The following is a 26,904-nucleotide window of genomic DNA, read 5'->3' as shown; positions in this document are numbered from 1 at the left end:
ATTTTGGGGATCTTTTATTTCAGCTCATGAAACAACACTTGACATGTTGTGTTTATATTTTTGTTCAGTGTACATTAGTGAAAATATATCTATGAAAAAAAAACATAACCATTACAGCTGTAGTACTTTAGCTTGTCTTCAGCCATGAAATATTTACATTTACATTTACGTCATTTAGCAGACGCTCTTATCCAGAGCGACTTACAGTTAGTGAGTGCATACATTAATTTTTTTATTTTTCATACTGGGAATTTAACCCACAACCCTGACGTTGCAAACGCCATGCTCTACCAACTGAGCTACATCCCTGCCCAAATATGCAGAGAACTCCACCTAGTGGAGGTTGTGCATCATCACCAATGCACAGAAGACAGATACAGTACAGTCGTGGTCAAAAGTTTTGAGAATGACAGAAGTATTGATCTTCACAAAGTTCGCTGCTTCAGTGTTATGAGATATTTTTGTCAGATGTTACTATGGTATACTGAAGTATAATTACAAGAATTTCATAAGTGTCAAAGGCTTTTATTGACAATTACATTAAGTTTATGCAAAGAGTCAATATTTGCAGTGTTGACCATTCTTTTTCAAGACCTCTGCAATCCGCCCTGGCATGCTGTCAATTAACTTCTGGGCCACATCCTGACTGATGGCAGCCCATTCTTGCATAATCAATGCTTGGAGTTTGTCCGAATTTGTGGATTTTTGTTTGTCCACCCGCCTCTTGAGGATCGACCACAAGTTCTCAATGGGATTAAGGTCTGGGGAGTTTCCTGGCCATGGACCCAAAATGTCGATGTTTTGTTCCCCGAGCCACTTAGTTATCACTTTTGCCTTATGGCAAGGTGCTCCATCATGCTGGAAAAGGCATTGGTCGTCACCAAACTGTTCTTGGATGGTTGGGAGAAGTTGCTCTCGGAGGATGTGATGGTACCATTCTTTATTCATGGCTGTGTTTTTAGGCAAAATTGTGAGTGAGCCCACTCCCTTGGCTGAGAAGCAACCCCACACATGAATGTTCTCAGGATGCTTTACTGTTGGCATGACACAGGACTGATGGTAGCGCTCACCTTGTCTTCTCCGGACAAGGTGTTTTCTGGATGCCCCAAACAATCGGAAAGGGGATTCATCAGAGAAAATGACTTTACCCCAGTCCTCAGCAGTCTAATCCCTGTACCTTTTGCAGAATATCAGTCTGTCCCTGATGTTTTTCCTGGAGAGAAGTGGCTTCTTTGCTGCCCTTCTTGACACCAGGCCATCCTCCAAAAGTCTTCGCCTCACTGTGCGTGCAGATGCACTCACACCTGCCTGCTGCCATTCCTGAGCAAGCTCTGCATTGATGGTGCCCCGATCCCGCAGCTGAATCAACTTTAGGAGACGGTCCTGGCGCTTGCTGGACTTTCTTGGGCACCCTGACGCCTTCTTCACAACAATTGAACCTCTCTCCTTGAAGTTCTTGATGATCCGACAATGGTTGATTTAGGTGCAATCTTACTAGCAGCAATATCCTTGTCTGTGAAGCCCTTTTTGTGCAAAGCAATGATGACGGCACGTGTTTCCTTGCAGGTAACAATGGTTAACAGAGGAAGAACAATGATTTCAAACACCACCCTCCTTTTTAAGCTTCCAGTCTGTTATTCTAACTCAATCAGCATGACAGAGTGATCTCCAGCCTTGTCCTCGTCAACACTCTTACCTGTGTTAACGAGAGAATCACTGACATGATGGCAGCTGGTCCTTTTGTGGCAGGGCTGAAATGCAGTGGAAATGTTTTTTGAGGATTAAATTCATTTTCATGGCAAAGAGGGACTTTGCAATTAATTGCAGTTCATCTGATCACTCTTTATGACATTCTGGAGTATATGCAAATTGCCATAATCAAAACCGAGGCAGCAGACTTTGTGAAAATTAGTATTTGTGTCATTCTCAAAACTTTTGACCACGACTGTACATAATGCCATACATTGTCAGTCAGTCTAGTTATACACAGGGGCGCAGCTTTGGTTTTAGAAGTTGGGGGGACATAACTGTTGTTGTTTTTGTAGGCGGATAAACACTCCAAACAGCCTACCCGACCTCTCGGAGGCGTCCGCACGGTCCTAAAGCACACCATTGCCTCGTTTTGTATCACATTCCAATGATAAAACTGGGGGGGACAAAAATGCTATTTCAGAATGTGGGGGGGACATGTCCCCCTGTCCCCAGTGAAAGTTGCGCCCCCGGTTACACACATAGATGAATTCACTTCTCACCCTGTTACAGTCATGTTTAGTCATTTATTGAGGCACATACACAAGAAGTCATACAATACAGTTCACATTTCACATTCTGGTCTCTGTAAACACATTAAAGGTAGAGGGTAAAATACATTCTGGCAGTTAACTCATTGCACTGTCCATTAGGAAAGACACTATGGAAAAACATCACTTAACCCTTAAAGACACAGGCAGTGATGTAGGCAAGTCAGTAAACCTTGAGTCCGAGTCACTTGATAATGCTAAAAGTTGCTGACCAAACATTTTAAAGCTTAATTTCATTACAGTGTACGTTTGTAAGGCTAAATAGACCATACAGTTATCTAAGATTTGCTGTTTGTTGAATTATGCAAAAGAAAGAGATTGTCTGACAACAACGTTACAACTGGTCAAGTTCAAGTCCGAGTCACCACTGGTCGAGTCCGAGTCGAGTCACGAGTCATGACCTGAGTCAAGTCCGAGTCCTGGACTAGAGTACTACAACACTACATCAAACAGCAGAGAAGCCACACACAAAACTCTACCGAGCAGCAGCACGGCGGACACACTGTAGACCTAACATCAGGAAACTAAACAGAGTTTAACTCACTAGAATAGATATATACATTGTACATTGTTAAGAGATGTTGTGTGAACTCAAAGAATCAGGAGCTGTGTTGATGTCAATGGGCAATGTTCAGCTAGCTTTGACTAGCTTCTGCTACTTATGAACGTCCAGAGCTGAGCATTGATGTGTGAATTGAATGATAGGTACTAGAGAACGATCAGTTTGGTTAAATTAAGGATTACGTTAAGGATTCAGGTGTGTCCGTGTGTGTCCATCTCCGTGTGTGTTGTGAATTTGTGCGTGAACACGTGTGTGTTTGTTACCCGGCCCCCTCATGAGGTGTTACACTCTCCCAGGGACAGATGATCTCTTTCACCTGCCCTCCTCCACCTCCTCCCTTTCTTGACGCCCCCCCACTCTCCTCCTCATCCTCGGAGTCGATGGGGTAGATACGACACTCTGGAGGGATGTCCACCTTGATCTGGAAAAAACTGGAGGAAGGAGGAGAGGAAAGAGGGATGAGGAGGGAATGAAGGGATGAGGATGCTTTAAGGTGTGTGAGCTTACTCTCTGTCACTCACTTGGCAATGCGTCTGGGCGGGGCTTGGCTGGGCTGTTCCGTGCCGATAGGCTGAACGCGGCTGCTGGTCCCGGCAGGGGCGGGACATTTGGGTGACAGGCTGGCGAATACCGTGGAGGAAGTACAGCCCCGCCTCAACAGACGGCCCAATGAGAGAGCCATACGTGAACGAGAAGAGACAGCTGTCCCCCAGCCTCCAGGGCCCGCCTCTCCCCCCTCCACCCCACCTCGTCCTCCTTCCTCCCACCTGCGTTCTGAGGCGGGGGTGCTGTCTATGGTTACGCTGATGGGTGAAGGGCAGGCGGGGGTGTGGGGGAGACGGAGGGAGCAAGGGGGTGAGGCGGGGGAGGAAGAGGGTGGGCCAGAGTAGACCGCGAGGTGGGGGACGGGCGCTGTAAAGCGACACAGCTGTAGGGGTTAGAGGTCAGAGGTCAGATATAGGGTCAGGGGGGAAAGGTCACTGAGAGGTTATACTAATACATCGCACACAGGGATGGAATGGTAAAAATGATGGGTAAATGCTGAACACTGGTATACTGTAGATGAAGGGAGCATGGATTGGGTCTGGCCCTAGGACAGGAATGACTGAGTTATCTGTGAGTTCTGTTATGGCATTATGGTCCAATGGACAGTGACTAGATGACACAGTGAAGATGAGAAGACAGAACGATATGGCTGGTTATAGATGCTTTATTGGATAGATGGTGTAGGTTACAGTAATGACATACAACATGTGTGTCATTCCACAAATAGAGTGGCTTTAGGGTAAAGGCTTTCTTTCTTCATTTTTATTCCACCAAATTTGAACATTCTATCGTTAATAGCACACGTTCAACTTCGTAATAAACATGTTACATCTCAAGAGGTCAGACTAAGAAACATTACTATAAAAGTGACTATTGACAGGGTTGACTGTAACATAGTTGACGATTTCATCTTAAATCAGCCATAACTCCCATTGTTACAGGGGGAATGGACGCTCGCTGTGTGCAACAGGGAGGAACAATTGAATGCAAGCTTCACAAAAAAATGTAAACTTGTTAAAGCATTTCTAGCCTATCTACGCCATATATACAAAAGTATGTGGACACCCCTTCAAATTCGTGGATTTGGCTATTTCAGCCACACCCGTTGCTGACAGGTGTATAAAATTGAGCACACAGCCATGCAATCTCCATAGACAAACATTGGCAGTAGAATGGCCTTACTGAAGAGCTCAGTGACTTTCAACGTGACACCGTCATAGAATGCCACCTTTCCAACAAGTCAGTTCGTCAAATTGTCAGACAAATTTTAAGATCACCATGCGCAATGCCAAGCATCGGCTGGAGTGGTTTAAAGCTCACCGCCATTGGACTCTGGAGCAGTGGAAACGCGTTCTGTGGAGTGATGAATCACGCTTCACCATCTGGCAGTCCAACGGACGAATCTGGGTTTGAAGGATGTCAGGAGAACGCTACCTGCCCGAATGCATAGTGCCAACTGTAAAGTTTGGTGGAGGAGGAATAATGGTCTGGGGCTGTTTTTCATGGTTCGGGCTAGGCCCCTTAGTTCCAGTGAAGGGAAATCTTAACGCTACAGCATACAATGGCATTCTAGACGATTATGTGCTTCCAACTTTGTGGCAACAGTTTGGGGAAGGCCCTTTCCTGTTTCAGCATGACAATGCCCCCGTGCACAAAGCGAGGTCCATACAGAAATGGTTCGTCGAGATCGGTGTGGAAGAACTTGACTGGCCTGCACTGAGCCCTGATCTCAACCCCATCGAACATCTTTGGGATGAATTGGAACGCCAACTGCGAGCCAGGCCTAATCGCCCAACATCAGTGCCCGACCTCACTAATGCTCTTGTGGCTGAATGGAAGCAAGTCCCCGCAGCAATGTTCCAACATCTAGTGGAAAGCCTTACCGAGTGGAGGCTGTTATAGCAGCAATAAGATGTTCGACGAGGTGTCCACATACACTACATGACAAAGGGTATCTATGGGTAACAGGGTTGACATGTTATGCTCGATGTTCTCATTTTTCCACCACAAAACACCAGACAATGGCCAGAAAGAGCAGAGCCAGCTCACCTGCTTTTACACTATGATTTGACTATTAGATGTTAAATGTTTCTTTAAAAAAAAGAATAGTTTTAACATATTAACACAAGAGTTGAGTTCACGTTACAGGGTTAAACCTGAGGGACAAATTAAGAGTTTATTTCCAAAACGCTATATATATCCATAACAGAAATGTTGGTAAATTAGCTTTTATTGTTTAAAGAACTTATGAAAGAGATTGGTGTGTTTTTTCCACTATCTAATCATGGCATGGTGTTGTTCAATGACAGACATGTATTTGTTTAAAATCTATCACTTGATGGTTTCATTTCAGAGAAATAAATAATCATGTTTTTGCTAAACGCTATACATCCGCCTCACCCTCAGAAAAATTAGTACTGCTAGGTTTTACACAGTCAAATGTTATAAATAACGACATTTTTTTTTATAAATAACTGTACAAATGATACATTTGTGACTCTTTTTTTTTTACATTTACAAATTATTCAATGCAGTAATATGAGATCTGTATGTAAAACATTTACATTTGACATTCAGAGCGATTGACAGTTAGTCCATTTATCTTAAGATAACTAGGTGAGAACCACCTATCACAGTCAAATACAGGATACGAACATTCCATTCCAGCTAAATAATGGATATATAGCGTATGGCAAAACATTTATTTTGTTTCGCATCTAAAATCTATTAATTAAACATGTTATAACAGTAATATTGTACACACACGAAGGCTCCCATAAGCAACCATTTCTGATGAAAAAAACCACAACATGTGAAACATTTGTGGATATAGCGTTTTGGAAATAAACCCTTCAAAAAGGTAAATTAATCACTAATCACATTAAATAAGATATTTCCCAAAGAAACAAAAGAACTAGGACTGATGGTGAAAACGTCGGGAAGATCTTGGGGTTAAGTGGGTTAAAATCTTCCTAGAAGTTGGACAAACATGACCTGGGACATGCCAAAATTGGGATTTTCAGTGAAAACACAATTTATTTTAATGAGAAAACATTGCTATTGGCATAGTTTAAGATGGTTTATGTACACACATAAATGTCTGAGGGATATAAAAGGCACTCTATTGGTGGAACGACACATAAATGTCCCTATGGGTGGAACATGAAGCTGATGACATTGAAAGACAGGTGAGAGACACAGATACCGGTGAGACACAGGTGAACATACCATCAAAACTAAAACACTATCAACTATGACGTTTACTATGATTTTCTAGAATAATGTGAACAGAAAACACTTAATAACTTTACATTTAACGGTCTGTGGTAGTACTGTGTTAGACTGAAAGTTAGACATTACTGTTCTTCTAGTTTACAGTTCATAGAAATTCAAAATTGCACATTTAATTTCAAATCTTCACTATTTGTCAGCACTGCTGTCCTCTAAACTATATTTAAAAGGTAGCAACAACTTTGCTTAGTTTTCACCGGGTGTGTAGCCTATGTGTGTGTGTGTGTGTGTGTGTGGTTGTGCTTCTAGAAGTGTGTGTATTTATGTCAATGCATGCGAGTATGTCTGTGGTCTATTTTTTGGGTGGGGGCACCTCCTTGCCCTTGTTGCTGAGTTTGCTCATGACCTGTGTGATGTCCACAGGTCCACTGGTGGCCATCCTGGCTCTCTCCTCCTTCTCCTGCTGGCGGACGACGATGGGACTGATGCTGGGACGACGCTTCCTCGCGTTGGCCTCCAACTGGGACACACTGGAGAAGGGAGGAGAATGTCTTTACAATTACACCCTCTTTCTAGCTCTGCGTTGAGGAAGACAGGTATGACAGTAGACAATATGCTCCACTGTACTGACACACAGCACTGACCTGAACATGTGCTGATCAGGACCGATGGCCCTCTTCTGAGTGTCCTTAAACACTGGAGACTTCAGGTACCGCCCATAAGAGTCCTACAACACACACTTAGATACCTCCTGTACGTGTATTGAAAGTTTTACTCCAAAATAAGTTAGTCAGGAATGTTACATCATGGCAGCCATTTTGTGTTTGATTTCTCCAGTTACAGCAGGCAGAGGGCCAGTGGTCTTAATGCGGTGAAACTGACCTTCTTCATCAGCATGAAGATGTGTGTCTGAGCTGCGTCCAGTACGTATCTGTGAGGGTGTTTCAGCCCTTTAACCGTCACTTCCATGGTCTTCCCGTCAATGTTGATCCACCGGGGGGCGCCACGCGCCAAGAAAGTCCTGACCAGAGACATGGTTAGTGTCTGTGTGTGTGTGTGTGTGTGTGTGTGTGTGTGTGTGTGTGTGTGTGAGCGTGTGTGTATGTACGTGAGTGCGTCTTACTTGTAGACCTGCTGGGCCTTGTCGTTCATGGTAGCGGCCGTTCCCCACTTCAGATCCTCACAAGCCTCCCAGAACGCCAGGTTCTCACCTGTCAATCAATCAATCAGTCAACCAATCAAACTTTACTTTTATAATATGAACCCCAAATAGAACAAGTAAATGCCCCTTAAGAAGAGCCAGACTGTTGGGTGTAAAAGGGACTGGTATGTGACTGCCTAGAATCATCTATTATTTGTTTATTTAACATTTATTAAACCAGGTTAGTCTCGTTGAGATAAAAATCTATTTTTCAAGAGAGACCTGGACCAAGACATAATACCATTGTTGTAATGTTTTCCCAATGTTGTTATAACGTAATCCAACGTACCGCTGAACTCCTTCTTGAGGAAGAGTCTGAAGTCATCTCTGCCTCGAGGATCAGAGAGCAGCTCCCCGAAACTGAAGGTCCACCTCTCCACACGCATCTTAGTAGGAATTTCCACACTGACAGACACACACACACACACACACACACACACACACACACACACACACACGTCCACGTATTGATATTGTAGAAGTTAAAATAATACATTCTACAACAACTGGTAGGACAGGAATAGTAAGCTGAACAGTTGGGGATCAGACTCACTTGGCCATGTTGAGCAACCAGTAGGTGACATCATCAGTGACCCAGGGGTTGCTAGGGAGACAGGGGGCTAGGAAAGGGTCGTGCTTACTACAGGTGACGGAGTATTTCACCAGACTGGAGAAGTAAGAGAGAACACAAACAACAACAACAACTACGTTGGAGAATGATGCTTTTTAGCACCTAGTGATACAGATGTTTTGACCATTTATTACGACACGGTGCCCTAGTAAATGAGTTCAGCTTTTAACCCTGGGTGTGTCAGACGTGATGAAATGTAAACTAGAGTGACGTACGCTCCGATAGACACAGACGACTTGACCCTCGGCCTCATGATGGACTGCTGGGTAAAAATCATCTACAGGAAACAGGAAAAAGGAAGTGGTCATCAACACAGACAAAAGAAAGGAGGAGCTGGTCATATGTAAAGTGGGATACATTTCATATGCTAATTATGTTAGGATATTAAATGTTGTTACTAACAATTCTTCTGAAGAAGTCTGAAGTTGCTTTCTGGAAAATAAAACAATGATTTGGTTATATCAAAGCAGAATGGCCAGCTACAGTCAACTTTGTTCTGTCAGACATAAAGTAATAATGTAGTATTTATTGCTACACTTAAATCGTTTGTTTGTGTGTGTGTGTGTGTGTGTGTGTGTGTGTGTGTGTGTGTGTGTGTGTTTGTGCATGTGTGTGTGTATGTTTGTGTGTGTGTGTGTGTGTCTGCGTGTTTGTGTAAGTGTGTGTGTGCAGGCGAAAGTACTCTTCAAAGTCGAAACAGTAAAAGAGAAGAGAACCTGCAGAGAGAAAAGAGAAGAGAAATATCCTGTCAATTCATTCAAATAGAAATCAAATGAAAGGTGCAATCTGCAATATCTTCAGTTGAAGTCTGAGACTGGATTGGCTAACAGAGTGGACAGGTGTGATGTGATTGGTTGACAGAGAGTCCAGGTGTAATGTGGGGGCAGGTAGAAGGGTGTGTACCTCTATCTAATGAAGATTACCACAGTTTAAATCCTCTTATCAAATATAAGCAGCTTGAATAGAGCCTTGCTAGGTCACAGACAATGACCCGAAACTGTAACTACAATACACCCTCAGCATAAGCAAGCTAAGCTAATCTGCGCGCGCACACACACACACACACGTGGGACTGACCTGTTACCTCCTCTGCATTGGGGTCTACCATGCGTTCCAGTCCGTAATCCATTGCACTGACGGTCCCTGGCTACAGACAGACAGCCAGACAAAAAAAATGGTAATTTGCACGGTATGATAATATGATTTGATAGCATGTTGTGTTGTTTTGTTGATTGGTATAAGACTGAGAAATTAGCTAGGCCCCCTACCCCTACGCCCCCAATGAGAATACCCAGCATGCTTCATTCTCTACCCATGATTCCTCATTAGCAGCCTGTCTGTCTAGACAGAGGTAAAGGCCAAAGCTCCTACCTGCAGAGACACACATCATCTCACCCAGCGATATATTCACCTGTCAGCAGAATAGTGTCTGATAACAGAGCTGATCATCTTTACTGCCTGATACGTTTAGTTTGAAGACAGGATTAACCTTTTACTGCAATGGGCTAAATCAGGGTCACACAGAGTGTTTCTTGGTAGTCTTAAAGAAATCTGCTTTGATACAAATGTATACACCTCACACACATGGTTATGGGCTTAAAGAAAAGAAGACAGCTGCACCATGTCAGATATAGAGTTGAAATGTATTCCATTTTGAGTTTGCATCCCAATATTACACTTTATATACATCACAGAGGACTGAAATATAACCGCTCCGATAAAAAAATAAAAAACATGACTTCAAAAAATGTAAGCCTATGCAACATTAACCAATTTAAAACAGTTTTATAACAATTAGGTTTGTTCAGTAGGCTATAGGCCCAATACATTATCACTGCATATTGGCTTTGCTTGAATTGCACTGCCAATGATCTTCTCAGACCATTTAGAAATTATATTTCAAACTTTTAGCTATATGAAAGGAGAAAAGGGAAACCTAGTCATTTGCATAACTGAATGCATTCAACCAATAGATCATTTGTTGTATTTTTTTTTTTTTACTGGACTGATGGCCTGCATCTGATGGTCAGTCTGAGGAGAGGGAGGGAGTCGGCAGAGTTCTACCTTCAGATACATGCGCTAGGGCTGCTGAATCAAGTGCACGTACCGCCAACAGCGCATAACGAAATTTTTAAAAACACAAGGCTTTATCGTTGGGTTTTTTACAGAAATGTTTGGTGATCGACTAGGGATGCTTTGGAGATCGTCCAGTCGATCGCGATTGACCGGTTGGTGACCACTGATGTAGGTATATTCACCATACAGAAGACAAGTTTGATGCAGTGTGTGTGTGCATGTGTGTGTGTGTGTGCGTGTGTGTGTGTGCATGTGTGTGCGTGTGTGTCTCACCGGAGGTCTGTGTACAACCCAGTATGCTCTCTCCTGACAGTCAAACACCGCACGATCCGGCTTCTTTCTCTCCTTCCCCGCCCTGCACAAACACACACACACACACACACACACACACGTGCCATACAGCTGTTAGTTAACTCGCACAGCTGTGAGTTAGAGGCCTGATAAACAATTCCCATGTAAACAGTCTGTGGGTGAATGGATGTTAGTGTAGTCTGTTTCTGCCAGACAAACCTGTACTGTTCTTTAGCCTGCATCACAATGAAGTCCCATTTATGGTTCATCCACTTGTGAAGGCTGTTATACTGCTCCTGAAGAGGAAAGACAGATGTCTGTTACCACGTTCACTGATTATAGACAGATGTGTGTTACCACGTTCACTGATTAGACAGATGTGTCTGTTACCACGTTCACTGATTAGACAGATGTGTGTGTTACCACGTTCACTGATTAGACAGATGTGTCTGTTACCACGTTCACTGATTAGACAGATGTGTGTGTTACCACGTTCACTGATTAGACAGATGTGTGCGTTACCACGTTCACTGATTAGACAGATGTGTGTGTTACCACGTTCACTGATTAGACAGATGTGTGTGTTACCACGTTCACTGATTAGACAGATGTGTGTGTTACCACGTTCACTGATTAGACAGATGTGTGTGTTACCACGTTCACTGATTAGACAGATGTGTGTGTTACCATGTTCACTGATTAGACAGATGTGTGCGTTACCACGTTCACTGATTAGACAGATGTGTGTGTTACCACGTTCACTGATTAGACAGATGTGTGTGTTACCATGTTCACTGATTAGACAGATGTGTGCGTTACCACGTTCACTGATTAGACAGATGTGTGCCTGCATGTGTGTTTGAATGTCTCTCACCTGTTCATGGATCTCCAGTACTCCTTTCTTGCGGATGTTTCTCTTGGCCAGGTAGATTGCTGAAAAAATAAACATGATTTTATTAGTTGTTTTTTTACTTAAAACGTATTCATGGGTTGCACGTCGCGTCACAATATTGTTTTGAACTTTCGTTTTAGGACTGATGCCCAACTGAGCATTCTACTCAATGCATCCTCACTGGGCGCTGATAAAGATTTAGTCTAAAGTGCAGTACTGTGGCTTGAAAACACGATGATATTTCTAAAGAAGGCAAATAATTATTAGGAAAACCTTTTGTCATAATTGTCATGTCGCCAGATTGACTTTAGTTGCAGTATAACGTTAGTTAGATTGATTTTAGCTAGCTAACGTTAGCACTGCTAGCTATTTTTGATTAACTTTGCTAGCTAATGACAACATTGCCATCTGTCTAAAGTAAATTTGACAACATGATGATGGCAAAGTTGGTTCCTACTAAATATGTACCTACGTCATCGTATTCCCAAGCTCCTCTAGTGTAATTTGGACTAAACAGTCATTAGCCCTGGTTTAGAGTCATTAGGTAGCTTAGTTGGTAGAGCATGGCATTTTCAACGCCAGGGTTGTGGGTTCGATTCCCATGGGGGGCCAGCATGAAAAATAAAATAAAATAAAAATAATGTATGCACTCACTAACTGTAAGTCGCTCTGGATAAGAGCGTCTGCTAAATGACTAAAATGTAAAATGTAAAAAATTTGCCCCTGTTCTACTTTTGAGCATCAATATGGCTGTAGAACATTGTACATATTACCTCAACTACCTCAACTAGCCGGTGCCCCCGCACATTGACTCTGCAACGGTACCCCCCTGTATATATAGCCTCCCTACTGTCACTTTATTTTACTGTATATATAGCCTCCCTACTGTCACTTTATTTTACTTCTGCTCTTTTTTTCTCAACACTTTTTTTGTTGTTGTTTTATTCTTACTTTTTTTGTTTAAAATAAATGCACTGTTGGTTAAGGGCTGTAAGTAAGCATTTCACTGTAATGTCTGCACCTGTTGTATTCGGCGCATGTGACCAATAAAATTTGATTTGATTTGATTTGAGAACATTGATAAAAATGGCAACGACGCGACCGAGTGATGGAGGAGCAACACACTAATATGTCCACAATGTAGGTGACCTAACAATAAAGAAAGCTTTAAAACTTTTTGGCCGACCCGACCAAATTCACATAGAAATATTAGTTATAGATCTGTTCTCATTGAAAGCAAGTCTAAGAAGCTGTAGATCAAATCAAATCGTATTTGCCACATGCCCCCCGAATACAACAGGTGTAGACCTTACAGTGAAATGCTTACTTACAAGCCCTTAACCAACAATGCAGTTTTAAGAAAAATAAGTGTTAAGTAAAAAATAGATGAGTAAAAAATAATTAAAGAGCAGCAGTAAAATAAAATAACAGTAGGGATGCTATATACAGCGGGTACCCGTACAGAGTCAATGTGCGGGGGCACCGGTTAGTCGAGGTAATTGAGGTAATATGTACATGTGGGTAGAGTTAAAGTGACTATGCATAGATAATAAACAGAGTAGCAGCAGCGTAAAAGAGGGGGTGGGGTGGGGGGGACAAAGCAAATAGTCCGGGTAGCCATGATTAGCTGTTCAGGAGTCTTATGGCTTGGGGGTAGAAGCTGTTAAGAAGCCTTTTGGACCTAGACTTGGCGCTCCGGTACCGCTTGCCGTGCGGTAGCAGAGAGAACAGTCTATGGCTAGGGTGGCAGGAGTCTTTGACAATTGTTAGGGCCTTCCTCTGACACCGCCTGGTATAGAGGTCCTGGATGGCAGGAAGCTTGGCCCCAGTGATGTACTGGGCCGTACGCACTACCCTCTGTAGTGCCTTGCGGTCGGAGGCCGAACAGTTGCCATACCAGGTGGTGATGCAACCAGTCAGGATGCTCTCGATGGTGCAGCTGTAGAACTTTTTGAGTATCTGAAGACCCATGCCAAATCTTTTCAGTCTTCTGATGGGGAATAAGCTTTGTCGTGCCCTCTTCACGACTGTCTTGGTGTGTTTGGACTGTTCTATGTGCGCTATTTCTATACTTTATACTTTAGTTTTTGCGTCTTTTACTTTCGGTTTTGTACACCAGCTTCAAAAAGCAGAAAATGCAATCTTTTTGTTCATGGAAAATATGTTTCACAGCGGTTTAGATGGTACAATGATTCTCTACACTATACTTGCTTTTTTTGTCACATAAACTGAAATTAGGCAAAGTATTAGAATTTTAGCAACCAGGAAATTGCGGAGAGATTTCTGCATGGTGCACCTTTAACTATGTTTGTCTCGTTGTGTGTATCTCACCATAGTCTGTGTCCTCTACAGGCCACTGCTGGGCCGGCCAAAAGTATGGTGTCTGAGAGAAGACAAAAAGCACAGAGGTTTGGCATAGAGTTAGGCGTATGGGGTTGGTTAAGGTTAAGGTTTATAAAGTGTTGTCATGGTTACCTGAAAGCGGTAGAGGGTTGTGTCTGGTTTAATGACTAGTCGTTTATGATCCTGGAGGGGGTAGATGTACCCAAACGCCACCAACATGGTGCCCAGAGCCCACGCCTCTACACAGACAGAGAAAGAGAGAGGGGGGGGGGAGAGGGAGAGAAGGAGCGAGAGAGAGGGGTGGAGAGGGAGAATATGAAAGAGAAAGAGAACCGTAATACAAGAACGTTCTGTGTATGTCTGAGAAGAAAGCACTCTTACCTTCTGCCTCTATAGCGTAACGGTTGGCTAGCCATGCCACGACGTCCTCACCTGGAGAAGGTTACAACAAACATCACAACTATTATAGAGATATGACATCACATGTATGACATCAGATGGACACTCTTTCATTGAATTTACTCTGTAATATAAAGAGGGTGTGGAGAGTAGAGGAGAGAGAGAGGGGGGGGGGGAGAGGGGGGGGAGAGCGAGAGGGGTGGGGGGAGAGAGAGAGAGAGGGGGGAGAGAGAGGGGTGGGGGGAGAGAGAGGGGGGTAGAGAGAGAGGGGTGGGGAGAGAGAGAGGGGTGGGGGGGAGAGAGGGGTGGGGGGAGAGAGAGAGGGGAGGGGAGAGAGAGGGGGGGGGAGAGAGAGAGGGGGGGGGAGAGAGAGGGGGGGAGAGAGAGAGGGGTGGGGGGAGAGAGGGGGGGGAGAGGAGGGAGGAGAGGAGGATATTAGAGCGACAGAGAGAGATAGAGACACAGAGAGACAGAGACAGACAGAGACAGAGACAGAGACAGAGACAGAGAGAGAGAGAGAGAGAGAGAGAGAGAGAGAGAGAGAGAGAGAGAGAGAGAGAGAGAGAGAGAGAGAGAGAGAAAAATAGATAGTAGAGAGACTCTGCCCACAGGACATTACATGTGGAGTCTGTAAATGCCAGAGGCCTCCCTCTGAGAGAAACTACTGCTGAGACAGTCAATATAGACTGAGAGGGGAAGAGAGCTTTTATTTTGCTAACCAAATTTCCCTAAGGAATACTGGAAGTTATACTCTATTCCAGTCTGTTCTGTTAAATGGACCAGGCTGAAGTGGTGTCATTAAAACTCAAGAGTATAGGTTCTTTATCAATCTCTATCTCTTCTTCCTTCTCTCTCCCTTCTTCACACTCTATTCTCTCTCTCCCTCCATCTCTCTCTCTCCATCCTTCTCTCGCTCTATCCTTCCTTCTCTCCCTCCTACTCTCTCTCCCTCCCTCTGTTGCCCCTCTCTCTCCCTCTCAGTCAGAGGTTGTCATGGAGATAGAATCTTGAGCTCAAGACATGGGAAAAAAAGCTCTGGGGTCTGTAGGAGTTACCTAACATACGGCAACCACTATCAATCCACTGAGTGTGTTTTTCTGTGTGCTTCTTTGTGTGTGTGTTTACCTGTGATAGCGTGTGGTATGGTTGTGATAACCAGTTTCTGGGGTTGTGACTTGACTCCAGTCTTTGGATCCTGCATCTCCAACATCACAGCATCCACCTGGCAGACAACAGGACAACAGGTCGTAAAGACAACAGATCACTACGGCGTACACCACTACAGAGGCAGGTCACAGAGGCAACGGGTTGTCAAAACAATAGGTTACCATGACAGTAGGACAGGCAGTCCACGGGTTACTATGACAACGAGACAGGTCAGAGCCATACATCCATATAATTACATAATAGTACTATTAAATAATAGGGTGTCTATGCATTGTGGTTCTGAGACAGGTTATTGGGAGGACAGTGAGGAAGGAGACAGGGAACACAAACAAGCATAAACAAGCTATGTGGAGGAGGGACTGTGTTCCTCCTAATGTTTGGAGAACCAGTGTGTTTCAGCCAGTACTGTTCTGTCTGTCTGTCTGCCTGTTTTGAACCCCACCTGCCAGTGTGTCTCAGTCAGTCTTGCAGTGTAGAGCTATATCCCAGTCTTGTTTTGAACAAGCCTGCCCTGGCCTGTCTCTGACTGATATGAAGGGGCTTTCTGCCAGATTGGTGTCTGTCTGAGGCTTTGATGTCATGTGACAGTTACACCATACAGCTAGCCTCAGCCGACCACAGTGGACTCTCAGCACCCTCCAGACAGTAACTGTCTCTGGGCCAAACAGAGCTTGTAAATAGGTTGAGGCTTCACAGTCTTGAGTTACATCGAGAACCCAGTTTTTGTACCCTGTTGGTAACAGAAGCAGGTACAACAAGCACAGACAGTCCCAGCTGGAAAAGCACTAGGATCTGTCCTCTTCATACCGCTACTGTCTGGATTAACTGGCTGATGGTGGTGCTGTTAATACTGATCAGACTAATGCTGATCCGCATCAATGAGTAGCGATACAATGCTAAAGAGAACACCGTGTCAATCAAAGCCAAAATAAAGACACCAGTAAATGAAAGGCTGTTCACCAAAGTACTGTATTTTAACACTGAGAATAGATGGTCTCGCTCTCATTTTACTGCGTAGCTTTAGATATCTTGCAGTCTTCTTAACACCTGTGAAACAACTATACATGGCAGGTCTTATTTAGCTGGTTGTGTAAATATAGGGAATTATGTTTTCTGATAACTGAGTTTCAAATTGGCTATTGTAAGAGAAAATCGCATGTTGTGAAAATATATGTGTATGTATTTTCATCATATAGGCCTAGGTGCATTGGGTTCACAGACATTGATAGAATAATAACAGAAAAACATTACTGCCCAGTTCAACGTCTAGTTTATATTTACATTTGGTTGAGTTGTCAACTAACGTGAATTGGACGTGAAATCAACAAAAAACGTCACCATGCCATTGGATTTATGGTAAAAGTTGGGCGGAAAAAAATACGAAATTCCCCTACATTGATGACTTTTTTGCAAATCCAATTAGTTTCCCACGTTGATTAACGTCATCACATTGATTTTGGGGGTTGAACTTACGTTGAAACAACGTTGATTCAACCAGTTTTTGCCCAGTGGGTGCCCAGTGAATTAAGAACGAATAGCCGATATTTATTTGAAGAACTAAATATAGCAAGACAGCCTAGGTGTTTGCGTCTGCGGTGTGTAGCATAACAGTATCATCATCTCTGATAAGGCTAACCTACCTTTTTGAGACATGCCATCCTCGGTCGGAACCTCTGTCCATGATCCCGTACATTTCTGATGGTCATGTTGTTTGCCTTCCTCCCCTATGATAACACCAACACTGAATGAATTTAGCCTAATATTTATCCAGCCAAAGCGAAGATGCTGGTTGCGAGGGAATAAGCGTGCAGCGTTTCAATACAGTGACCAGCAGCAAGCATCTATAGGGATGGAGAGTGATTGCGGATCAGCCAATCAGGGCACGGTTCTATATTACCGCCAGTGATTTTACCTGTCTGTCACTGCCTGGGTGTCCACTAGCTTCTATAGCTACAAAGTCAGATTCCACAGCCACAAAGTCCACAATGGCAGAATTTTTTGTCTTAATTTAAGGTTAGGGTTAGGCATACGGTTAACAGTGTGGTTAGGGTCAAGGTTAGGTTTCAAATACAATTTTACGAAGATAAATTGTCGAAATGTGCGAGGTTTATGACTTTGTGGCTATAAAGGCTAGTGACGACCCACAGCCTGCGTTATACCAGTTACAGGTCACGCTCTGCGTTTACGCAACTGTGACCGCTAGGTGGTGACATTGGATCATAAATCTCAGAGCCTTTTTTTTTTTTTTTCACCTTTATTTAACCAGGTAAGCCAGTTGAGAACAAGTTCTCATTTACAACTGCGACCTGGCCAAGATAAAGCAAAGCAGTGCGATAAAAACAACAACACAGAGTTACATATGGGGTAAAAAAAACATAAAGTAAAAAAATACAACAGAAAATATATATACAGTGTGTGCAAATGTAGCAAGTTATGAGGTAAGGCAATGAATAGGCTATAGTGCAAAATAATTACAATTAGTATTAACACTGGAATGCTAGATGTGCAAGAGATTATGTGCAAATAGAGATACTGGGGTGCAAAAGAGCAAAATAAATAACAATATAGGGATGAGGTAGTTGGGTGGGCTAATTTCAGATGGGCTGTGTACAGGTGCAGTGATCGGTAAGGTGCTCTGACAACTGATGCTTAAAGTTAGTGAGGGAGATAAGAGTCTCCAGCTTCAGAGATTTTTGCAATTCGTTCCAGTCATTGGCAGCAGAGAACTGGAAGGAATGGCGGCCAAAGGAGGTGTTGACTTTGGGGATGACCAGTGAGATATACCTGCTGGAGCGCAGACTACGGGTGGGTGCTGCTATGGTGACCAATGAGCTAAGATAAGGCAGGGATTTGCCTAGCAGTGATTTATAGATGGCCTGGAGCCAGTGGGTTTGACGACGAACATGTAGTGAGGACCAGCCAACAAGAGCGTACAGGTCACAGTGGTGGGTAGTGTATGGGGCTTTGGAGACAAAACGGATGGCACTGTGATAGACTACATCCAATTTGCTGAGTAGAGTGTTGGAGGCTATTTTGTAAATGACATCGCCGAAGTCAAGGATCGGTAGGATAGTCAGTTTTACGAGGGCATGTTTGGCAGCATGAGTGAAGGAGGCTTTGTTGCGAAATAGGAAGCCGATTCTAGATTTAACTTTGGATTGGAGATTCTTAATGTGAGTCTGGAAGGAGAGTTTACAGTCTAACTAGACACCTAGGTATTTGTAGTTGTCCACATACTCTAGGTCAGACCCGTCGAGAGTAGTGATTCTAATCGGGTGGGCGGGTGCCAGCAGCGTTCGATTGAAGAGCATGCATTTCGTTTTACTAGTGTTTAAGAGCAGTTGGAGGCTACTGAAGGAGTGTTGTATGGCATTGAAGCTCGTTTGGAGGTTTGTTAACACAGTGTCCAATGAATGGCCAGATGTATACAAAATGGTGTCGTCTGCGTAGAGGTGGATCTGAGAGTCACCAGCAGCAAGAGCGACATCATTGATATACACAGAGAAAAGAGTCGGCCCAATAATTGAACCCTGTGGCACCCCCATAGAGACTGCCAGAGGTCCAGACAACAGGCCCTCCGATTTGACACATTGAACTCTATCTGAGAAGTAGTTGGTGAACCAGGCGAGGCAGTCATTTGAGAAACCAAGGCTATTTAGTCTGCCAATAAGAATGCGGTGGTTGACAGAGTCGAAAGCCTTGGCCAGGTCGATGAAGATGGCTGCACAGTACTGTCTATTATCGATCGCGGTTATAATATCGTTTAGGACCTTGAGCGTGGCTGAAGTGCACCCATGACCAGCTCGGAAACCGGATTGCATAGCGGAGAAGGTACGGTGGGATTCGAAATGGTCGGTGATCTGTTTGTTAACTTGGCTTTCAAATACTTTCGAAAGGCAGGGCAGGATGGATATAGGTCTGTAACAGTTTGGATCTAGAGTGTCACCACCTTTGAAGAGGGGGATGACCGCGGCAGCTTTCCAATCTCTGGGGATCTCAGACGTTACGAAAGAGAGGTTGAACAGGCTAGTAATAGGGGTTGCGACAATTTCGGCAGCTAGTTTTAGAAAGAAAGGGTCCAGATTGTCTAGCCCAGCTGATTTGTAGGGGTCCAGATTTTGCAGCTCTTTCAGAACATCAGCTGTCTGAATTTGTGTGAAGGAGAAGCGGTGGGGGCATGGGCAAGTTGCAGCAGAGGGTGCAGAGTTGGTGGCCGGGGTAGTGGTAGCCAGGTGGAAAGCATGGCCAGCCGTAGCAAAATGATTGTTGAAATTCTCGATTATTGTAGATTTATCGGTGGTGATAGTGTTTCCTAGCCTCAGTGCAGTGGACAGCTGGGAGGAAGTGCTCTTATTCTCCATGGACTTTACAGTGTCCCAAAACTTTTTGGAGTTAGTGCTACAGGATGCAAATTTCTGTTTGAAAAAGTTAGCCTTTGCTTTCCTGACTGCTTGTGTATATTGGATCCTAACTTCCCTGAAAAGTTGCATATCGCGGGGGCTATTTGATGCTAATGCAGTACGCCACAGGATGTTTTTGTGCTGGTCAAGCCTACGTGCTTCATGATTAAATTATGATTGTAATTTGGCAGTGTTGAATTGTTCTGTTAAATGATGCATTCAATGTGATGTGAATAATTAGGTATTTCAATGCTCTAATTTTAGAAACAGCTATTTTGTTTCATTTGGTCAACTTTGGCAAAAAAAGAATGGGTCTAATTGAGGATTTAAAAACGTTTTATCAGGGCAAAATTGCATGTCTTATTGGAAATAAAAATCACATGGTTAAGTGATGAGATAAGGTATTCATTTTGCATTGCAAAAAGGTATTATATGCTAGAGTTGTATGCTGTATACTACAGTGGAGACTGCTGAGGGGAGGACGGTTCATAATCATGTCTGGAACGGCGCGAATGGAATGGCATCAAACTATGTGTTTGATGCCTTTCTACTTATTCCGCTCCTGTCATTACCACGAGCCCGTCCTCCCCAATTAAGGTGCCACCAACCTCCTGTGGTATACTATATTGTCAAAGAACACTTCCTAGTTGTAGAAGAGAGAGGGGCTTGGCCCTCTATGTGTGTTTATTTGGATCTCCATTAGCTTTTGCAGAAGCAGCAGCTACTCTTCCTGGGGTCCACAAATAAAAATGACAAGATAAAAGCACTGATAGTCACACAAATTATTTGCGTTTGTGTGTGAACGAGCTGCCTAGCGAAAGTGGCATGTGTAGTACATAGAAATAGATCCACTATATTTCTATAGTGTAGTAGCGTTTCCGCGCGCATCACATGAACGAGCAAACTCTCTCCCGTATATCGATGAAGCTGGTTGAAACATGGCGGACTTCCTGTCGACCCGATCCGTGCTAAACCAGTGCTTCCCAGTTTGCCTGCTTACCAGCACCGAGGTGGAACAGCTGAGGAAATCTAAGGAGATTGACAAAAGTCTTTCCCGGGACAAAACCTACGCGGAACGACTAGTAAAGATACTTTTACTGGGCGCGGGCGAGAGCGGAAAGTCCACTTTCCTCAAACAGATGAGGATCATCCACGGGCAGGACTTCGACCAGCAAGATCGTGAAGAGTTCCGGGGAACAATTTACAGCAATGTTATCAAAGGTAACTAGGGAGAACGTCTACGGGACTAAAAAGTTACATTAGTTAACATTCTGAACTTTCTTCTTTCGAGCCCGAGTGAAAGTTGAGTGGTAAAAAACTTTTGGGCGAAGTTTACATTCTGTGTATGCGTGGAGCTGCTTCTAGCCGAAGTTAGCTAGTTAGCTAGGGGTTTAGCTTCAGAAATAAAATTAAACATCACTGCTTTGTGGAGGAACGCCAGTGTTGTTTATAACTATCGGCTAGTATGAGCCGGAAGAAAAAAAATGTATGCACTCACTAACTGTAAATCGCTCTGGATAAGAGCGTCCGCTAAATGACTAAAATGTTAATGTATGAGAGCGTCTCAGCTTCTTAGGTAAAAGGGCCATTTTATGTTATAACTAGTTAAATCCGATGCACACAAACTATGATGCAATTCATGCAAAAAGGGCATTAGGACGCCTCTTTAGAAAGTATTACTTCCGGCTGTCAACCCTTCAATGGCGAAGCTACAGAAAGATGTCGGAATTCCGATATGACAGCATTGTTTTACCACTATACTCCAGGTCGGTATTCATGTCATAAGAAGGAATTCCCCTCGACCACGCCCACACAGAAATTGGGGAAAACGAACGGTATTCCACATTGACCCCCATAAAAATAAAAGCCAACTTAGTCATCGATATTTAATTATACAGAAATTACAAAACATGCCGAAAAGCTGTTGTGTTGTTAAATGTACATGTGAGCTGCGCTCAGAATTAGAAAAGTATGAATGCCAATGGTCCAATATTCTAGAACACTGCTGTGCATACACGTACTCGTTTGATACTCTGATAGACCCTTAAGGCTAATCTGAGTGGGACCCTGGTGTCCAAGTACACGTAAGACATTTAGCTTGTTTAGTATAGTACGTTTGTACAGTGCATTTAGAAAGTATTCAGACCCCTTCACCTTTTCCACATTTTGTTACGTTACAACCTTATTCTAAAATTGATAAAATTGTTTTTCCCCCCTCAATCTACACACAATACCCCATAATGACAAAGCAAAAACAGGTTAGATTTTTTTGCACACAAAAAAGAAGGAAATATCACATTTAAGTAAGTATTCAGACCCTTTACTCGGTACTTTGTTGAAACACCTTTGGCAGCAATTACAGCCTCAAGTCATATTGGGTATGACACTACAAGCTTGGCACACCTGTATTTGGGGAGTTTCTCCCATTCTTCTCTGCAGTTCGATCGGGTTCAAGTCCGGGCTCAGGCTGGGCCACTCAAGGACATAGAGACTTGTCCCAAAGCCACTCCTGCGTTGTCTTGGCTGTGTGCTTAGGGTCATTGTCCTGTTGGAAGGTGAACCTTTGCCCCAATCTGAGGTCCTGAGCACTCTGGAGTAGGTTTTCGTCAAGGATCTCTCTGTACTTTGCTCCATTAATCTTTCCCTCGATCTTGAGTAGTATCCCAGTCCCTGCTGCTGAAAAACATCCCCACAGCATGATGCTGCCACCACCATGCTTCACCGTAGGGATGGTGCCAGGTTTCCTCAAGACGTGACGCTTGGCATTCAGGTCGAAGAGTTCAATCTTGGTTTCATCAGACCAGAGAATCTTGTTTCTCATGGTCTGAGAGTCCTTTAAGTGCCTTTTGGCAAACTCCAAGCGGGCTGTCATGTGCCTTTTACTGAGGAGTGGCTTCCCTCTGGCCACTCTACCGTAAAGGCCTGATTGGTGGAGTGCTGCAGAGATGGTTGTCCTTCTGGAAAGTTCTCCCATCTCCACAAAGGAAAACTGGAGCTCTGTCAGAGCGACTATCGGGTTCTTGGTCACCTCCCTGACCAAGGCCCTTCTCCCCCGATTGCTCAGTTTGGCTGGGCGGCCAGCTCTAGGAAGAGTCTTGGTGATTCCAAACTTCTTCCATTTTAAGAATGATGGAGGCCACTGTGTTCTTGGGGACCTTCAATGCTGCAGAAATGTTTTGGTACCCTTCCCCAGATCTGTGCCTCGACACAATCCTGTCTCGGAGCTCTACAGACAATTCCTTCGACCTCATGGCTTGGTTTTTGCTCTGACATGCACTGTCAACTGTGGGACCTTATATAGACAGGTGTGTGCCTTTCCAAATCATGTCCAATCAATTGAATTCACTACAGGTGGACTCCAATCAAGTTGTAGAAACATCTCAAGGATGATCAATGGAAACAGGATGCACCTGAGGTCAATTTCGAGTCTCATAGCAAAGGGTCTGTATTAGGGATGCACCGATATGACAGTTTTGGCCGATACCGATATCCAATATTTAACATTGTAGCGGCCTTTTAAGCATTCTAGTACAGTTAAATAGTTGAAACAAAATGTCATATGTTAATTTGTTCAGTTAGGAACAGATTGTTTAATAACTTGTAAATGAGAAACATGACAAATCCATGAATGTATTTTATCGCACAACAGATATTCATGACACAAATATTTTAGCTGCCCCGCATTACAAAGATGGTTCAGTTGTTGGTGGCTCTTCTACTATCCAATCTTGACTGTATGAAGAAACTTAAAAATGCTTTGAAATAAATATTGGTTTAAACTAAAATGCAGTTAATCATTTTAGTTTTAACTGCTTGAAAAAAATGACTGTCTCTAGGCTATGTCATAAACTGCTATAAATGGCACAACTTAAACTTTTCAAATGTGCTCAACTGACCTGACTAGTAAAATGCGAGCAAATTTACAACACATCATCTCATCTTTCATTTAGGAAATAAAAAAAATTAACGAAATAACAAAACTGCTTTGTTTTAAATTAAATGAAAGTCTTGACCTATACCAGCCATGAATATACAACAGAAAAGCCATTGGGCTTAGTCAATTATTTTCCATTGACTCTAGATGGCTGGGTTACAATATATATATATATATTTTATTACTGCCCATTTATAATTTTACCATTTGGGGGAGGTTTTTCTTCACAAAGAGGACCTGCTCGGCTTTGTCACGAGAGTCTGTTTCTTTTTTGTCTACAATGTGTGAAGCTGCACTGAAAAGGCGCTCACTGTCCACAATAGCACAGGGAGCACCAAGATACTTGCGCGCAGCTTTAGCTAGGATGGGGAAACGGTGCTTGTTACTTCTCCAGTATCCAAGTGCATCTTTATTCCTGGGAATAGTAGGTTCTGTCAGGTATGCTAGTATCAGCAAATAATGGGAAAGGGGGGGGGGGGTTAGTACATTTAATACAACATATTGCATTATTCTTGCATTCCAAAGGATCATTAGGCATATATCAACATTGGCAAATGTTGGCCGATGTAGTAACAGAAAATGAAAATACAACGCGTCCCTCTCTCACAGAGACACACACACACACACACACTAACCAAAAAGTTATTTTGTTGGCATTTACGTGTGTCCCCATTACCAGTAAAACATAATCAAAACCTATTTCTTTCACTTACTTACTGTGCTGTTTCGTTGTTCAGTCGTTCCATTCTCAACCAGGATTTCATCATACATGTCAAGCAGTGAAGTTACAGCTCTGTCTGTCTATGGCCTCTTCTGTCGTGGTTCCTCTTCCTCGGTGCGCACTCTCACCGTGTCCGTTTCCATCTTGTCCAGCTGTGTCTGTAACATTTCACCTAAACCCTGTTTCTTGTCTGCGTCGAAGTAGCGGTCCTTGTACCTAGCATCGAGCATGGTGGCGACACAGTAAAGAGGCTCAGAGAGAATGCCACCGAATTGCTTGTTCACAGCCTCTAGAGTAGTTTTGCAAGTTTTAACCTCACGGTCTGTGTCGGCAGTTTTGTTGAGCAGGCGTTTCAATGCCATGACAGAGGGTATCACGTCTGCTGCAGACGCAGTTGATGAACTTATTTCTCGAGTCAGTTGTTCGAATGGAGCTAGGAGAGTGTTCATGTTTTCAATGAGAGTCCACTGGTTTGTACTGATTTGTTGCAGGTAACGTATAGTCGGCTGTGTACACGCCAAGCACTCGTTTTTGTTCCAGCAGTCTCTCTATCATGTAAAAAGTACTGTTCCTGTATTGCTTGCAGGCGGCTGTATGCTAGCTGTGAGTGTTTAAAATCACCCACTATCTTCCTACCTGTTGCCACTGGTGTGTGTGCCATGCATGGCAAACTGGCATCTCCTCATTCTTCCAAAGCCTTTGTCATGTTACACGTTATCATTATCACGTAGCACAGCCTGTACTTTGTTCTTGGGGATTTTTCAAGTTTCAAACATGTTCTCAAATGCCATTGAAATGGTAGCAGCGGTATGAGAACCAGCACATTCTTGAGCATGCAATACGGCTCTCCTCAGGACGAAATCCTTGTCGACCCACTGTGCTGTCAGACTCAGCATGCTCGTGGGGCTGACATCGCTAGTCCAAATGTCAGTGGTGAAGCTAATAGCAGTGACGCCCATAGCAAGTAGCTCATGGATGTGCGTTTCAACAATACTGTGTAACTCCGGTAGGGCAACATCTGAAAAATAGCGCGTACTTGGTAGTGTGTACCGGGGCTCGATGTGCTCGACCAGTCGGCGAAAGCCAACAACATCCACGACAGAGAACGGTAGAATGTCATGGGTAATGAATACCATTATCTTGGCGTTAATGGATTTCACCTTTGAGTCTCGCCGAAATGTTCTTACTCTTTCAAATGACTGCTCGACTTGAACTTGTTTAGTTGTTGGAAGTGTGAGCTTAGTTTTTTTTCTGCTTTTGTAAGTAGTTGCTGAACGTCTGGGGGTGATGCACTTTCAAATGAGTAATTAGGTTTGTGGTATTGAAAGATTTCACTTTCTCCCCTCCTCGGGAAATAATAGCAGCACAAACGTTGCATATGGACTTTTTGTTGTCTTCCTTTGAAACTTCAGAATAGATCCACACAGCAGACATTGTGGGCTAGGTTAGGTCATCTACCTACGTTATACAGGTATGCACGTCAGCTTTGACATCGGTTTTGCACATCGGTGTTAAACTATACAAGAGCCAATGTCGGTGTTGGCGTTTTTAGCTAATATCGGCCGATTCCGATATGCTTACCGATTTATATCGTGCATCCTTAGTTTGAATACTTACGTAAATAAGGTATTTCTGTTTATTTTTAATACATTTGCAAAAATTTATAAAAACCTGTTTTCACTTTGTCATTATGGGGTATTGTGTGTAGATTGATGAAGAAAAACATTTATTTAATCCATTTTAGAATAAGGCTGTAACATAACAAAGTGGAAAAAGTGAAGGGGTCTGAATACTTTCCGAATGCACTGTAACTCCACTCACTTCTTGTATCTGTATAGTCTGTTTGTTTGTGTGGTTTTGGCTAGCTTAATGTCCGGTCAGTAGCTAGCTAGCAATCACTCACGTGACTAACGTTAGCGCTGTCATGAAAAGGGGCAAGAGCGAAGCCCTACAATACTACGTTTTTCTACGTAGTGGGAATGCTTGGGAGAAGGCAATGTTGAAAAGTAATCTTTAGACCTGTTGTACTTTTCCTTAAATGTAGTTTTGTAATTAACAAGCAGAAAACAAGAAAATTGTGTTTGAAAAAGGTGAATTTGTTTTCCCCAAAGGCAGGCGGGCCACAACATTCTATACTGAAAAAATATATAAACGCAACATGCAACAATTTCAAGGATTTTACTGAGTTACAGTTCATATAAGGAAATCAG

The 26,904-nt window shown here is 43.3% G+C and overlaps 2 protein-coding genes across 2 annotated transcripts in view; one reads left to right on the top strand and one right to left on the bottom strand.

The window, feature by feature from the left end:
* Positions 1 to 3,121: 3,121 nt before the first annotated feature.
* Positions 3,122 to 17,345, bottom strand: LOC311121660 (regulator of G-protein signaling 9-like; the record flags this gene model as incomplete). Its single annotated transcript, XM_084196116.1, has 19 exons — positions 3,122 to 3,293; positions 3,384 to 3,790; positions 7,046 to 7,169; positions 7,284 to 7,366; positions 7,522 to 7,660; positions 7,763 to 7,850; positions 8,130 to 8,245; positions 8,394 to 8,507; positions 8,687 to 8,748; positions 8,874 to 8,903; positions 9,556 to 9,618; positions 10,821 to 10,902; positions 11,058 to 11,134; positions 11,713 to 11,771; positions 14,062 to 14,113; positions 14,206 to 14,312; positions 14,455 to 14,505; positions 15,598 to 15,694; positions 17,280 to 17,345. 19 exons carry the CDS (start codon positions 17,343 to 17,345, stop codon positions 3,122 to 3,124), a joined length of 1,989 nt encoding a protein of 662 aa, XP_084052242.1.
* A 3,609-nt stretch (positions 17,346 to 20,954) lies between these two features.
* The window catches only part of LOC311121662 (guanine nucleotide-binding protein subunit alpha-13-like), a 44,465-nt gene continuing 38,515 nt past the window's right edge, over positions 20,955 to 26,904 (top strand). Inside the window, exon 1 of the mRNA XM_084196119.1 lies at positions 20,955 to 21,260. Coding sequence (XP_084052245.1) covers positions 20,978 to 21,260 — 283 coding nt within the window. The 5' untranslated portion in view covers positions 20,955 to 20,977. The remainder of the gene's footprint in view (positions 21,261 to 26,904) is intronic.

The sequence above is a fragment of the Coregonus lavaretus genome (assembly GCF_964263955.1).
Source record: "Coregonus lavaretus genome assembly, contig: HAP1_SCAFFOLD_1294, whole genome shotgun sequence".
NCBI classification, from domain to species: Eukaryota; Metazoa; Chordata; class Actinopteri; order Salmoniformes; family Salmonidae; genus Coregonus; species Coregonus lavaretus.
The sequence above is the reverse complement of the archived record's forward strand: the minus strand, read 5'-3'. Positions and strand labels throughout refer to the sequence as shown.